This window comes from Barbus barbus (assembly GCF_936440315.1).
Source record: "Barbus barbus genome assembly, chromosome: 28".
Taxonomy (NCBI): Eukaryota; Metazoa; Chordata; class Actinopteri; order Cypriniformes; family Cyprinidae; genus Barbus; species Barbus barbus.
The window spans coordinates 9,107,947-9,125,815 of NC_136756.1; the positions used below are offsets into that span (position 1 = coordinate 9,107,947).

A 17,869-nucleotide genomic window follows, 5' to 3' on the forward strand; every position below is an offset into this window, starting at 1 on the left:
AGTGACTGAATCTGCTCAGAAGAACGTTGGAGGCGGTCTGATCGTGAATCGTAAATATTCAACATGTTGAATATTTACGATCAGAAATCCTGATGTGTGTGTGGGGGGGGGGCAAGGACACCAAACATTATACGAGAAAAATGGTTAAATCTATTTTTTACCCCTCATGTTTTTTACCCCTCTCACATTTTGAAAACCTTATAAGATTTTAAAAATGAAGAACAGTGAGTGATTTTTGTCTTTGTCTTTTGTTGTTTGATTAATATTAAGCACACAGTCAGCAGCAGGAATATTAGCCCGCTGTCACTTTAAGAACCGCAAGGATCCACTTGACTGTTACACGCATATTTTCAGTCTCATCTGTTTACATGAATTTATTACATAACCAATGAAGGTTTATGTGAATAATCACTAAGTGCTGCATTTTGACAAATTTTTCCGTCGCTGAGCGCATACACAGATATCCTCCTGAGGAACAGCAGTTCTTTCACGCTTTTAAAAACATTAATAAATCTAATCAACTCTAATAATTCAAGCACGTTCCATTTTTCGAAAGTCACGTTACGTGATTTTACTGATTTACACGTTTACTGATTTACACGGCTTTTATGGAGGAATGAAAGCGCACAACTGGAAAGGGGGCAGAATGAGGCGCAATAATCGTTTTATCTCAATTGTTGTATTTTCATAATCGTTGGAGGCCGAAATCGAAATTGAATTTTTAATTTCACAATTTTAATTTTTAATTGCACAGCCCTAGTTAGTAAGGTAGTTGTTATGTTTAGGTATTGGGTAAGATTGGGGATGTATAATATATTCATACATAATATGTGCTTTAAGTTAGGGCTGGGCGATATGGCTGAAAACTGTATCACGATATCAGTGTTTCATATCGGTCGATATCGATAATTATTGATATTGCTTTTAAGGTGATACATCAAGTTTGTGGTATTACCAGTCTTGGCGGGGACGACGGTCTTGCATAATTTGGAGACGACATTTGGTCTGACTACGGTCAGACTTATAATATCCAAAAAACTGCCATACTGGCGAGCTGACTTTCTCTTTTATTTACAATTTCCTCGCTCGCTGCGGCACTCATTTTCTGCTTATGAAGAGGAATCCAGCAGACCAGCCAGGTCTGGCTGCAGACGTGCACTCTCAGCCGCGCGTGCGCACTTACACGAGACAACGATATGGAGCAACCAAACATGATACTGTTACATGATTGGCTGTTAGCGTGTCACTCCCTACGTTGCTAGGTTACCAGAGAGCGAGTGCCTTTGTTAATGCAACCAAACTTGCTTCGCAACCTTTGTTTTCTTCCGACGAAGAATAAAAAATATTGAACGTTTTATCGAAGACATTTTTTATTGATATCGTTCACGTGTCTATCGCGATACATATCGTTATCGTTTTATCGCCCAGCCCTACTTTAAGTACTAATAAACAGCAAATATGTTATTAATAGGCATGCTTACAAGCAACTACTTAATAGTGAGAATTGGTCCCTATACTAAAGTGTTAGCAAAATAGGGCTGTTGCGATTCGTAAATTTTAGTCAACTATTCGATTTTTAAAAATCATCGACGAGAATCCATAAAACACATTGTTAGACTATTTTCCAAGGCTGCATGATATTAAACCCATTTAAAAATCATAATTAAGCATAATTGTGAATTCACAAACGCTATGATTTAATTAAATAATTATATGCAATGCAGTTCTAATACAGTATAAGCTCTTTTATTATTTACATGCATGTAGGTTACATACGTGCGTCACACAGCGGCTCTGTTCACAGTAGTTCCACAGGAACTGTTATTTACATGTGAGGAGCATCTCAAACTCCCATCTCTGCATGTTGTGAGTTTGGGTTTATTATAACGTTCATCTGGGAATGCAACGTGTGCCATTTAATCATATTTGTAAGCTAAATCATTTATAAATCTATGCAAACAGGAGAATAAATCGCGGTTTCAAAATAAAAGCTCAAACCCTGACTCTGAGTTTACACGTTTTGATGTAAACATATTCATTTAATTACAGTGGCTATAGCATTTCTGTCCTAAAGAAATGGACAAATATTAAAGATTAAGTGGACATTTTAATAAAATGCTGCTTCGTCAATATTAAACAGTAATGTGTAAAAACAATCGTCAGGCCGTTGGCGCCCCCTGCAGGTCTTTGTTGTAATGCGTAATCTACATTAGCTCTATTGTTTATAATCAGTGTCGGGGAAAGTTACTTTTAAAAGTAATGCATTACAATATTGCGTTACTCCCTAAAAAAGTAACTAATTAAGCTACTTTATATGGAAAATAATGCGCTACATTACTTTTGCGTTACTTTTTAAATATGAGCAGGGCTTGATTGTTTTTAATGCAAGAAGTTCTAATTATAGCATATTCACAAAACATTTTATCGTATCACTAAGTTATCCTAAATAGCAGTAAAAGTTTTTAGCTAAGAGTTTTCTCTTAAAACCTATTCACAAAGCTGCTGAGACAAACTTTTACTAAGGAATAGAGAGAAGTCTTAAGCTAAGAGTAAGGGCAGGGTTGACCTGGTTGCTGTGGATCATGTCAGTATGCTTATTAACTATGCACACAGTGATTGGCTGATAGGAGAGGGAAGGGGTCTCTGTCAGAGATTTATTCATAGAAATATTGTAGAGCACGATATTATGTTGCCATATCCAAATAAAGGTTTAAAAAATAATGTTAATTGCCACATTCAAATAAAAATTTTAACATGCAGGCTAAGTGTCATTAATTAAACAAATATTATATGTTTAGCTAATTGTCAGTCTCTTACATGTATGCTTCTTGTAGCAGATGCATATAAACCGCCTTTTAATGAACAGAGTAGAATAATCATGGCTGATAGTAAGACATGCAAATGTAAAAGAAAACCAAACTGGACGCAAGAACATCTGTTACTTCTTGCCCAACTGGTTAATGAAAAGGATATAATCAAAGGAAAATTTGGATTTGAGATAACCTCCAAACCTTAAAGGTGATACCTTTTTAAAGGCTCATTATCGTCAAATGTTTCTAAAATGTTTATATTCTGAGCCAGATTGCTGGCAACAGCCATTTTAGGATAGTTGTGAAATGGTCCTCTTCAGTTCTCCTAACGTTTCACAGATTTAGGAGCTAGTTTTAGTGCCAAAACGCTTTTGCTCTTAGAGCAAAAATGTAGGAGTCCTACATTTAGGACTGACACACTCCCACTATTTTTAAGATTTTCTCCTAAATTAGCGAGTTAGGAGCTACTTTTAGCCTTAAGATGTTTTGTGAATACGGGCCCAGATCTAATAAATGGTGGGCAAACTTCAAAAACAAAAAACAATCTCAACAATCCTACCGTTTCAACAGCAGTGCATATTCGCATATAGAATCACACATTTACTTCATATAATCAAGCGGTCACCTGGTGCGTCCTTGTTGTCCTGTAGTTTATATAGCAGCTCTGTGATGGATTTTTTTTGGGCCTGAGCAATATAACTGAGATTCTCACTGTCCAGAACCAGCAAGAAGGCCTGCAGGTCCGAAACCAGCCGAGCCAGCACTGCAAAAATCACAGAAAACAGACATATGTATCAACACACACGATTAAATCATTTTCACATTTATACTCCTTGATTTTTATTTCTTTTCTTTGCACATGCCATATTTTCTCTCAAGCTCTTCAATGACACTGTTCATAATTACTTAATATAATTACTTATAATTATATGTTTATTTAGAATGTGATTATTTTAAATTGTAAGTAATATTTTGATAAATATATGACAGATTTTCAACAAAAAATATATGACAGAAATTCAACTAGCAAAAACAGACGATGAGGGCATGATGAAAGTTTCCAAAACCGATTTCAATTTATTCAACAAAAAGCAGAAAGTTGAAATCTGCCCTAAAAGTGCTTTAGTTCAAGAAATATCCAAATATGTCCAAATGCACATGAAGGGGAAATAGCTGTTATGAAGTTATGGATATATATAAATCCAGAATGAACTTGAACATGAATGCAGTCAAAAACTATGAATGCAGTCCCACTAACCTGTAATAGCTACCGCTCAGTGTTTCCAGGAGCGATCTTTGTTCGATTTATTTAAGCCACCAAAGTAAATAAACAGCCATGCTGATTGAATTAAGTTAGATTTTCAATCATTCATTCATGCTGATATTATGACTGAAGCAGAGGACTCCTAAACTGCTGATTTATTTACTCTCTCAGTTAAATAAGTGCTGCTCCATGCTGCTTTGCATTATTTATACTAAAGTGACTTTATATCAAGGTTAGAGTACATTCCTGCAGCCGAAGCCATTCATCACACTACACTCGAATCCACACAAACATCAACACATGTGCCTCTAACACACACGCTTAATACTGAATCAAACACATTTCTACCATTGTAGCAAACGCCTGCAGATTTTCAATCCTGCTGTGACATTTGGTGACTTAAGGAGGAAAAGTGGCCTCTACCTGTTTTATAATGGTTTAAAGTGAGGCCTGCTCTCTGTCTTGCCCTTATTATGTTGGCTACAGACAAATAGGCCACTGTTCAAGCCCTTACCACAGTAAACATACAGAGACTCCACACACTGTGTATATTACACAGACACACATCAGTGGTCCTTTGTGCTGCAGTCAATCCTCTCTCACTCTCTCTCACACATCATTTGACACTCTCTCCCGGCCGGTTTCTCAAAGTCCCTGCTGTTTGCTCAGACGAGCATCACTATTATTATTGCTCATATGTAAGTTTAGTAATGTGAATGAACACCAAGTCTAGGAATTGAAGTTTAGCACATTACTTACTCCGCGCTATAGAGACCTGAGCCATATCTACGGACCAGACTATCATACACTTAAAAATTTGGTGTAGAAACAATTTTCACTCAGAATTGGCAAGTGACACATTGAATTAAAAGTTACATTTTGGAGTAGGAGAATTGACATAATATTTTCTTGTACAACATACTCAAATAAACTTTTTCTTATTTACAACTTCCAAAAAAAAATCACTTTTTCTAATGTAGCAACACGTTAAAACCACTCAAAACACCTACAACCTTTTGCACAGGTAAGCGTCAATCATGTTTTCTTCAGAAAAAGCACTTCTAGAAGGTAATAAAACCTACTTCTTGCATCTTGCATATGCCATAATTTTCTCTTATATTCAATGTGAAAAAGGAGTGTGCTTTCACTTAAGTGCACTTAAAGAGAGATGCTTTCGTGACTTTTGTCCCTTTGAATGGGATTTTTTCGACAACATATTGTCAACACATATAAAATGCTTGGTCATTATGTTAACTTGTGTGTTATGATTATAAATATATGACTTACAGTATAAGTTTCAATAGAAATAAAATTTACATACATTTTAGTTTACATTTAGCAGTTACATAATTCAAAGTAATTAGAATTAATTATGAAATGACATATAGTAGAGATGGATATAGTAAAAGTACATATAGTAGACATTTAGTAAAGAAGTCCTACTTAAGTTACTGTAGTCCAAAAAGCACGTTCAACTAACTGCATATATTAAAACAAGTACTCTTGTAAAATATGGTAAAGTGTACTTTTTTTACAAGGGCATCGTCAGATGAATCCATTTTTTAAATCATAATGTCAGACATTACTAGTCCATCATATTATGTCATAAGATCTCTCTTTGATGACTTCTACACAGGCCAGCTGTTGGGATAGAGCTGAATGAACCTTTGAAAAGATCTCTGTAGGGAAGCACATAAAGACCAGCATGACGCTTCTGAAACACACGGGTACTGTTATTTCACTACTCGTTTAAAAATGGTTTTCAGTCCTTATCTGTCAGCGCTGAGGCCATCTACTGCACACGCTAGCATACTAAATGCTTAAACAGCAAACGTATTTACCATTTAACACTTCTTTTTTGTGTAGGAAACAGTCTGTCTGATCACAAAATGTTGATAATTCACATATTGTAAAAAAAAAAAAATAATCACATTAGCGATTCCTTCTACGAGATGATTGGATTTGTAGCATAGCTCATTAAGATAGCATGTTAGCGGTATGATACCCCTGCTGAAAAAAAACAATAGAAACCATCACAGAAATTCTAATGGTTTCCACTACAAATACCATTACAAACATTACAACTTTTAACCTGTTTCCTGCAGTTTTGGGACATTTTCCATTAGGATATAGTGGTTTTAACAAGCCAGAAGGTGACCAATTACCAGTAGAGACCAACAGTTTCCATTAAAACTAGTACAATTATACCATTATAACCAAACAAATATAGAAATTCTGTCATGGTTTCTATTGTTTTTTTTCAGCAGGGACTATGGCTGTGTCCAAATTCAGGGTCTGCATCCTCCTTAGGATCCTTCCTACCCGGTTGAAGGAGGAGGGATCCTCCGACGTCCGCAAAACCCGGAAGTCGGTGTTTGTGAATTTGGACAGCCTACCCTTCTTTCAGTTCCCTCCCTTACCCGTTGCTCATATCCTGTCGCCTAGCAACCGTGACAGCGCCAAGCAAGAAGCGGGAAAATGGACAAACAAACAGTTATTCTCCTCATTTTAATTCTTTTGGAAGAAATAAAGCAATTAAATAAATTAAATACTTTCTTTGCTCGTTGTCGGAGAGTTTTTTTATATCAGACTACAAGACAGTCACATCCAGGTAAGCCATTATAGCCTATTTTTATTTGTTTTTAAGTATTCTACTAATTTCTCCTACAAATTCATTGAGCCGAAGCATAAACTTTAGCTTGTTTTGTCAGAGAAACTCCTCTCCCACTCCGCTACCGCTCGCTTCGTCCGCCATTACGCTCTGCCGAAAAGAATCATGGGATAGGTAGGACGGGAAAGGATCCACCACACCCATCCTTCCAATTCGGGGAAAAGGAGGACGTATTTGTGGGCCGCATTTGAAGGATCCTACGAATTTGGACAGCCTTCGTCGCGGCGCTGTGACGTAACATCCTTCAAATGAGTACTCCGAAGGATGCAGACCCTGAATTTGGACACAGCCTATAGCAGGCCAATTGGCTAATAATTCGCTAAGCTAGCAAACTAATCAGATAACGTTATGCTTAAGGTAGCAAGTTAATTTGCTAACAGTAAAGCAAGTCAGTCGAAATCACAAAGGGCCAGAGAGAGAAGAAAACTGTAAACGTGGCTCCTTATCCGAGGCCGAGCTTTTATCATTTGCCAGAGAAAGGATCAGAGGATCCAAGTGGAGCTGTTTCAAAGGATGTGTCTCTTTGACTCTTCTTTACAATCAAACCTCACTGAATCCTGCAGTCAATAGAAAATCAGCAGCTTTGACAACAAAAATATTACGTTTAAATAAATAAAACTGTATCTCATTCACTAATAATTATGTGGATTATCTCTTTCACACACACGAGAACGTCTCGTAAAGAATTTACCTTTGAGGCCCATTGTTACCATTTAAAACACTAATGCACTGCAAAACTATAAACTTCTGAGCTTGAACAGAAACTCAGCCTCTGGTCTGTGCAAACCACTGCTCTTGGTTCACACTGTCTATTTTCCCAAATAGGGTACCAGAGCTGAGCATCTCAATTGTGTCTATTCTGAACTCCCATGTCTGCAGGGTGCAGTGGTGGTTTAGGACTCCAGCTGTGGCTTCATCTCCTGGGAGTAAACATCTGAATTCCCATGGGTTTATACGGGGTCATGGGTGAAAACTAGTAGACATCTAACAATGCCTCAACAGTGCTGTTCAAACAAACATTTCAAGAACTGTAAAAAGAGCCATGAGAATGCACTAAATCCCACCACAACTTATGTAACTTTCTCACATCAAGAAAAATAGAGGCATGTATAATATATCCTATAGATATCTATATCCACTGCCTCCAGAATCACTGATATATTACTTACATGCAGGCCCACATTGACTATGTTGATTTTTTGCTGTTATTTTGATGGAAAACTTTATACATAATGGTCATTTCCATTCCATTCCTGTGAATGGGTCAAAGACAAATTTGCAAGATAAAGGAAAAATATTTTTGACTTGATAAGACTTGACATGAAATGTCATGTGATAACCACCATGTAAATAAATGACGTTTTCCACATACATCTTAATTTTTATTTATTAAAAAAAAGTAAGGTAAGGTGTTTTACAAATATCTTGAATCATTAATACAGAAATCTAAAAGTTTTTGTGTAGTCACTCCATATTGTACTCATTGCAAGAGACTTTTTGACCTTGTTAGTGTACTATTGTTATAGAAATTGTAAAAAACAAAAACAAAAAAAACATAATATAACGTATATATAACCTTTAAAATAAATCTATAAATGAGGTTTTTCCCCTCATTATATTCCATCAAAAATAATTAAATTAATTAATTAATTAAATCAATAAATGGATGAATAAATAAATAAATGTAGAAATTTAAAAATGCTCATCATTAAAGTGACAATTTATTTTATTTTATTTATTTATCTTTTTTTATATTTATTTATTTATTTGAATAAATTAATACATCCAGAAAAATGTTAAACGTTAAATTTGGCAGCTCTACTATTAAATTTACAATACAACTGAATGTATACTACCGAGTACATTTGGATTTTGCAAACACAAATGAACATAAACAACAAATAAATGCAAATAAAAGATGTGTGTGACCCTACAGCTCACAGTTAAACATTATACATAATAGCAAAAAGCTGTTTTTCTCCAGAAACCTGGGGCTGGGACAATAACATACAGTATCACTTATTCCAGAAAGCTTCCTGTAAAAAAGAGAATTCTGTTTTCATTTATCGAACACACTGACCTTCAGACATGACAGAGCTGGCGATGGAGTGCTAACAGTAAAGTCATTAAGCAAACAGAGCTCCAGCCAGATGTCAATGGCTGACTGTGACGGAGGCTCTCTGTCCTTCAGATTGTCATTCTCAAGGTCTCAGTCTCCACACTACCCTCTTTTCTTCTCCTAACGCCACCATTTCTCACTGCCACACTGTATTAGCAACTTCAGACAATTTTCTTGAGCAGATGTTCAAAGCAAGCCTTCGTCATGCTTTTGTGTATGCAAGAATCTATAAAAACACTTTCACGTGTTATTGTGATATTTTCACATTTTGGCTAAATAACATTTGATTCCTTTGACATTCCACTGTTTCTCATAGACTTAAGCCAACAACAACTGTCTGCTAAGAAGTCACCCCACCCATTCTTGCTTGGTGCAGGAACTGTAAAATGTGTGGAGGATAAATATTGAGCATTGTCATAACAACGTCTCAAAGGTCAAAGAATCCAGCTACTGGCTTCCGGCGAAATCAAACACACACAAACCCTCATCCTTTATCGCTACTGAACCTTTATTTCTGATGTCTACACTCTTAAAAATAAAGGTCATTTATTGGCATCAATGGCTCCATAAAGAACCTTAAACATCCATGGAACCTTGGCCTCTATTCTTCAATTCTTCTAATACAGCCTTGATATCTCAAACACTAAAACTGGATAATAAACTGTATGTGGAATATATTTCCATCTGATTAGTTATCGATCAATACTGCTTTTTCTGTGCTGTACATTGCCACAATAATTTATAAATAATTTTAAATCCTGATCAATAAATATTGATGGTGCTCAAAACTACTGTCTTATCATGATCAATATTTTGGTGGAAACTGATATTGATGAATGAAAAGATTCTGGGCTGATGAAGAGAAAGTTCAAAAGCACTTCTTTATAATGTTTTATTACATTATAACTGTATTTTCTGTCACTTTAAATCAAGATAAAATAAATAAATATTTATATTATTAATATTTACTAAAATATTTGGATAACATGTCCCACAGAAAGAAAGAAAGAAAGAAAGAAAGAAATGGCTTATACTGCCACTTAGACTTCCATTGTAAATGCACAATTGTCAGCTGATTTTCCCAGCAGGCTTTCACAAACCTTAGGACAAGGATAGATTATTTTTTAATGGTGATCTGCTGTCTGTTGCACATACTTTACATTATAGTGCGACTGAAAGTTTTGTACCCATAAAAACATCCATGAACTCTTTTGATGAGGTAAATTACTATACACTTTGTACAAGTTGTAGTCTGTAATTTCATTATATCTATATTTAACCTTTCCTCTCCTGACCGAACCCTAAAGAAAAATAGTTCTCCTTTGAGTGCATTTGCTTGTAAATCACTTTACATTTACTCTACAGTATACATGAATTTTGGACTGTATGTTTACATTACCAGAAAAGTTTTGCATGCATAAACTACTAATACTTAGTTTTTTTCCCATTAATCGATATGAAATATAAGCTCTTCATCTTATGTTTTCTCATACAACAGTAGCTCCATTCACATTCATGCAAACACGACAAGCACTTCAGGCTCATTGTAGAGATGTCACGTTCTGTGAGGGGGCAAGACCACCCTCTGCATTTGATTCATTAGCAAAACTAATGCCCTGAGGCGCGTGGGCGTCGTCAACATTTCGGAAATGCCTCGAACACCCACTCTGTGTGTTTGTGTTGGTGAGGACACAGAGAGACATTTTGCGTTACTGGCCAAAATTCTTCAAAAGGGTATATAACCTCTGGTCAACTGATTTGACCCCTTGTTGACAGCTGACCCTTTTGTCTGACACAATAGAAAGCCTGTCTGAAAAGAGCAATGAATGAATCCTCAAGCAGAGGTCCATGGTAACATGCTAGTCTTCAGCACGATCAAAAGCATTCACAACACAGACACACTAAACCGCCAAAAACAAGGGAAACGCTGTTTTATGCTTTCTCCAATATTACACAAATATTGATTAAACTTCATTTTACTTTTTGCGCTCTAAACAAAACTGCATGCATCTTGAGGAAGAACATTCTAGCCAGATATGTTATGAAATGTTCTCAGTCTGGTTTTCAAGGACAACAGAGAGTCTTTAGAAATGCTCTTTCTGAGCCTTGGTGCTCAAGTGGGAAACACAGGTTCAAATCTGACTTGCAACCTATATATACATAATTCAAAATGTGTCTGTAATATATTTTTTTAAGGTTTTTTTTGCTTATTAAAGCTGCATTAATTTAATCAAAATGCAGTAAAAAATGTAATTTTGTGAAATACTACAATTTAAATAACTATTTGAATACATTTTAAAATGTAATTTATTCATGTGACGCACAGCTGAATTTTCAGCATCATACTTCAGTCTTCAGTGTCCCATGATCTCTCAGAAATCATTATAATATGCTGATTTGCTGTTCAACAAACATTTATTATTATTATTATTAATGTTGAAAAAAAGTTGTGCTGCCTAATATTTTTGCGTAAAACATTATTCTTTGATGAACTGAAAGGACAGAATTGATTTGAAATAGAAATCTTTTGCAAAATTCTAAATGTTTTTGCTATCATTTTTGATCAACATAATGCATCCTTACTCAATAAAATTATACAATTGTAATGGTATTGTATGTTGAATACTGTCAGTGAAACTGAACTTGAATAAAAATGATCACTCTAGACGAAGAACTGTGGTTTATAAATATTTACACAGATCTGAGCAATGTAACAAGAAATGTGTTTGTGACCTTCTGCGGTTGTTCGTTTTCACCAATTCCATCCCAGTCACCTCTGAACATGATGCATTATGCCAGAAATACAAAATCTGCAACTGAATCAACCAAAGTAAAGAAGGGTGCTGCAGAGTCTAAGTGAATAACCCAGAGATGCTGACAGTTTGAATTAAGAAACGCTGTTCTCACATCATCACCGTATCCTGTCCCCGCATCATGACAGCCACCAAAGCCTTTCAAGTGGCTCTGTGTTTAGAAAATGAGTAAACACACACATACACTAGCATCTAAATATGTTTAAACAGCAGTTGATGCCACTATGGGGGTCTAACCACATGATGTCTCCAAACAGACACACGGCCTGATGTCTCAAACATATGCACACCTCAAATCTGTGTCAGTCCCAGAACAGAACAGTGTGTGACTGACAGACAACTCCAAGACTTCAAGCTGTGGGAAATACAACAGCAGAACTCATCTAAGCTATGTTTTGAGCAGGGAAACACTGCACTGAATGGTCTAGGCACAGATCCTAACAAACAACATGAGACAATGTGTGAATGAGATTTGACAAATTAATCCATTCTGGAGTGGATGTTATGCAAATTATATAATGGAGGAAAGAGAAAGAGAGAATGTGTGTGTGTGTGTGTGTGTGTGTGGGAGGTCACATTCTTGTTTTGACCGATAGTGACAGAACAGGGAAGAGGAAAATAATTCGTTGAAACAAAAATGCACCAAAACCTATATTTAAATATATTTTACAATTATTGACAATATTCAAGATATTCATTATACATTTATGTATTTATTCTGAAACGTCATACAAAAGAATTGCTTTTTTTATTTTTTATATCAGAGCATATTTTACACATTGTTTTCACTAGATAAAAGTGTATAATTGTTTTTTTATGCACAAAAAATACACACTATTATTAAACAACAATATTTACCTACAGTACATACAGTACTGTTCAAAAGTTTGAGGTCAATTTTCTTTCTCTTTTTTTTTGCTTTAATAGCTGCAAAAAAATCAGCTTTGTCTTCAAATAAATAAATTACATTTTAAACTACAGTAAATTTAAAATTGATATATTTCATAATATTACACTTTAACTGTAATTTTAATCAAATAAATACAGCCTTGATAAGCACAAGAAACATTTTCCAAAAACATAAAAAAATCTAATCCCAAAACTTTTGAACAGCAGTGTATATTTTTATTTTAAAAAAAGAACAGTTGTGACACTTACATAAACTTGATAACTGCAAGGATTCCCTTCATCTTGCAGACCCTCAACTGCTAGATCACATGACCTCCACTGTCTTCACTCCCATTGGTAGTTGCAGTTCATTTGCATAAAGGTAAACTTTTCTCAACTTTGTTGAGTCACCAGACTGCCCACATGCAACTGTCAATAGTTTTTATAACGATTAATTGAAAAACACAGATTGAACTGATTCATTTAGATGATTCTTATCAACTCAATCACTGTTCTACTTGAATTTAAGTCTTGCACGCTCATAAAATGAATAAAAAAACATTCAAATGTTTGAATATTTAGCAAACACTGGATCATTTCCAGTTCTAACTTAAATACAAAAACGTGATTATGGAAAAAGTGCATAGAAGCCGAACAGTAATGTTATCCATGATGTCAGTTTTGTTTCCCAACATGGTTTTTGTTTTCAGAAACAGAAAGTTTGAAAGAGTTTTGGAAGGCAGTAAAGCAGCTCATTTGCTCCTATCAGACTTCACACTACACCGCCGCTGGTGAAATTACCACTGCTCTCTGACCTTTACTTAAACAAACCGAGAAACTCGCGCCTCTCCTGAGATTTGAGTCGTGGCGGCGTGGCTGATGGGGGAAACTGGAGGACTATTACTGACATTCCAGAACAATGATCAAATCTACACGGCTACAACAACAATAACTGCAATTATGAGACATCAGAACTGAAATATTCAACACCTCTGTCTTTTTGAGTTCTGAACAAGTTGCTAAGATGTGTTTAGAAATGGATGATTTTTTACAATGCTGGTGTTGTTTAGTGAAAGGTTGTAGGTTCGAATCCCAGTAGGATTGATTCAAGACATATGTGACCCTGGAGCACAAAACCAGTCATAAGTCGCATATTAAGTACATTTGTAGCAATAGCCAACAATACATGGTATGGGTCAAAATGATAGATTTTTCTTTTATGCCAAAAATCATTAGGATATTAAGTAAAGATCATATTCCATGAAGACATTTTGTAAATTTCCTACCGTAAATATATCAAAACTTATTTTTTGATTAGTAATATGCATTGCAAAGGACTTAATTTGGGCAACTTTAAAGGTGATTTTCTCAATATTTTTTTTTTTTTTTTTTTTTTTGCACCCTCAGATTCCAGATTTTCAAATAGTTGTATCTCGGCCAAATATTGTCCTATCATAATAAATCATACATCAATGAAAAGCTTATTTTCAGATGATGTATAATTCTTAATTAGAAAAAAAGTACCCTTATGAATGGTTTTGTGGTCCAATGTCACATTAAGTAAGTCACTTTGAATAAAAGACTCAACTGCGTTAATAAGTAAATGAAACTGGAGACTTGTGACTAAATGAGACAAAACTGGCATAAAAGATCTCTGAAACTATTCAATATGATTGGTTGCCCAGTCAGTGAGTACTACCTAGTGGTTTTATCCAAGTGACTCACAGTAACTTAGGATACAGTATCTTGGTCAATGGCTCAAAATGATAGTTTGTAAATCAGCCCTTGAGATTCAGACCAACTACCTCACGAGTTTTAACCACTTTGTCACAGCACTCCAACTTATAAACACCAAAAAAAGTTGTTTCTTATGGAAAATGTGTGTAGGTGATATGAAGTAGATCTAATGTGGCTCATATGAGTTTTTAACTGGAGCACTGCATTCATTCAGATTACAAACCGATGTGAAAACAGTGAAATACCTTCCTGCTTGTCCATCGCTGGAAATGCTCAAAGCGTCCAAGAGAGCTGTTCTCGTCCGCGTCCAGAGTTCATCGCTGAGTCTGCTCCTGGATGTGTAAACGAATTTAAAGTGGCTTTATGTGAAATTCGAAGTGAATTAAGTGAGAGCTGCGGGTCAGCCGACAGACAAACGAAGATAACAGCGAAACTGTCCAAACAAGCGCCTACATTGTCAACATCCACTCCACATCTCTGTGTATCACTGGACTCTCTCCGCCTCCAGCTGCGCTTCTGAGAGCCGCTCCACAGCGCCACCACGCGCCCTCAATAACTATTACTAACAAAACCTGCATGTATTGTAGAGAATTAGCTGATTTATCTGGGTGATTTATTTACCTGGGTGAGGTAGTAAATGTTCATTTCATTTACAAAGGAAAAAAAAACCCGTTAATTTTATGAATGAAAACATGACCCTGGTGACACAGTGATGGACAAATATAAATTGGAGCAACATTTATATTTCAGCAGTGTTGGTGCTAATGCATTACAAGTAACCAGTGTTGGGCTAGGTACTCCAAAAATGTAATACATTACTCTTTACTACTCCTTTCAAAAGTAATAGGCCTATTAATCCTTGAATTATTATTTTCGAGCAACAGTACTTAGTTACATTACATTACGTTACTTTTTCAAATAAGTATTACAAGTTACTTTGTTTTTCCATTTATTTACTGATGCCTCTCCTGTCACCCTGAAATTGAGAGAACATGAGGCTTTCTTCAGCCTCAGGCTTATTAATTTCACTTTCGGTGTGAAAGGTGACAAAAAGTAACATAATGCATTACTTTCCATAAAAAGTAATCCAATTAGTTATGGAGTGAAAGAAAACTTTTGTGTTAAATTACTTTTACTTGCAAAGAATGCAAAAGTTTCTGCTTTTGCATCTCCGTGTTACTTTAGGGACTAATAAATAATTAAATACTTTACATAAATTAACCCTCGGTTTCACAGACGAGGCTTAAGCTAGTTCCAGACTAAAATGCATGTTTAACTGAAAATATGTCAGTGTCATTGTCAAGATGCACACCTTAATGTTTTCTTCTAAGGCATTTTTGTAAAATGTTGCTTAAATATCTTAATTTAACTAAGGCCTAGTCCAGGCTTAAGCTAAGATCCGTTTGTGAAACCGGGCCTAAACATTTACATTTTAAACGGTTCAAAAATAGACATTCAGTAGTTTCTTCAGTTCTGTCAAAAATGACCCAACATAACTAAATTCATCGTATTTAAGATGTGAAAGGCTTAATCGCACTTTCAATCAGTAAAAAGCAGACACAAAATGCTGTTAAAATCATACATTTTATTGAACTGAATATTCATTCAAATGATCTGTTAGAATCATTAGAGAACCACTAACAAATAATAAAAAAAATGAAACAATACCACTGCTATTAATAATAAAATCATAACAATACACTCACTTTAATAAATCCATTTTATTTTTCCCCATTCATCACACTTTCACATTAAAAAAATGAAAAGAAGAAAAACACTATTCATGAAGTAGAGAAAACTGAATATATATGTTAATATTTGGAACATTTTTCACATGAAAATTGTCAGATGCTTGTTAAGAAGAGCATATATTCTTATTTTGAAAACATTCGTCCTTTTAGGTGTGTAAGAGTTTTAGGAAGTATTAATGTGTGCCTCGCTGCAGAATATTCCTAGCAAAATGTATTTCATAAAGAAGGCCTGATTTCTGAAGCCACAAATATTTTCAGACCAGAAAAACACAACTTTAAGCTGCCACTCAAAAAAAAAAAAAAAAACATGATTGATAAGTATCATAATTTCATGATTATTGTGTATTGTGATGATCATTTGATCATTGTGATGAGTTTGTGCCCCTTTAGTCACGCAAGAAAAGATTTCAAACGGCAGAAGTGTAAATCGGGTGTCAGATTGTGTTCACATAAAATATGTTCTGTTGAAAGAACAGCCATTAAAACAGAAAATTGATATGCATATAGCCACATATTCCTTTTGAGCAGTGCTTCTACAAAAATGAATTTGGAATGTCTATATTTGTACTTCTACTGTACATACTGTAAGTTAATATATGTGTTGCTTATAAGTGATTGTTTTGTTCTTATAACATTTTTGTTCTTTTTTATTAGGTACAAACTCTGGATACAAAGCATGCACTCTATTCAAACACTTCATTTGGTCACTGGAGCAATAAAAGCATAAAAATTAATATGGGCAAGAAGAATATATGAATTGCATTTGGAACAGAATTTAGAATGTCTTTCAAATTCCAATTGAATTTTTGAATTTTAAAACATAGAATTAAAATGAAATAAAAAAATCATGCGACTGCTAGTTTTTATACATTCTATCTTACCACTGCATAATAATATAGATTTAATTCATTATAATTCATTTATTTAATATATAATGTATATTTAGATATATATTTAACATTTTGTTATATGTTATAAATTACAAAATGTTAAATAATATACAGAAAAATCCATTTAAATATGAATAATTAATTAATATTTTGACTAATTAGTCAATATGAATGTTAATTATGTTTCATATAATTATAATTAATATAGTAAATTAATAAAATTAAGTTTTCTTTGTTGCAAAATGTGGACCAATGAAATATCACTGCTGTGTGAATGTGTCCATTTTTTTTTAATTGCAGTTAGTAAATTAATCTTCCTCCAATTCCAATTTAACATCCTGTGGGTCCTGACCCATGCAATTCAAATTGACATTCATGCACTGAAAAGCTCTTTAACTCTGAATTCTGCTCAACCCTGTATTTGTAAATCTACAGAAAGCAAAAACCAGAGCTGCAAAATCAATCCATCAGGCTAACAGCAACCATCAGGTGCTAACGTCTGAAATCCCTTTATATCCTAACCTATCCTTATCCTATAAAACAGGAACACTATAAAAAACATTTCCAAGAACAAAAGAGGATCAAACCAAAACTGTAAAGGTGCTTTAAAAGGCAATAGCAGCAAAACGGGGAAGAGGGAGAGAAAAGACGATAGGATAGAGGGAGCGAGTGAAACTATTCAATCAATACATCCTGCGGAAGAGAAAAAGTATTGATCACACCCACAATTCACAATCCATCATCACTGAAGAAAAGCAGGATACATTTGCCATGCAGGATATATCCAGAATTCAGTAAACGCTCACTAATGTACAGTAGCTCTCTTTGGAACAGAATACTCTCACTCAGAATCATCAGCTGTCGTTATACCTGTATATTGTTCCGCTGGTATTTGCGTGGGTAATATTGGTGTTAAGGTGTAAGGA

General features: G+C 34.8%; 1 protein-coding gene across 2 annotated transcripts in view; it reads right to left on the reverse strand.

Annotated features, from left to right (window-relative positions):
- The window catches only part of LOC306848057 (actin filament-associated protein 1-like 2), a 49,850-nt gene extending 35,059 nt beyond the window's left edge, over nucleotides 1–14,791 (reverse strand). The window contains exons 1-2 of one of the 2 annotated variants that reach the window (XM_079382380.1): nucleotides 14,548–14,791; nucleotides 3,436–3,573 (exon numbers count right to left, since the gene is read on the reverse strand). In XM_079382380.1, the coding sequence (XP_079238506.1) occupies nucleotides 3,436–3,573; nucleotides 14,548–14,563 (154 nt within the window). In that variant the 5' untranslated portion in view covers nucleotides 14,564–14,791. The remainder of the gene's footprint in view (nucleotides 1–3,435; nucleotides 3,574–14,547) is intronic. The other variant, XM_079382381.1, reaches the window with a different exon arrangement.
- Between the last annotated feature and the right edge of the window lie 3,078 nt (nucleotides 14,792–17,869).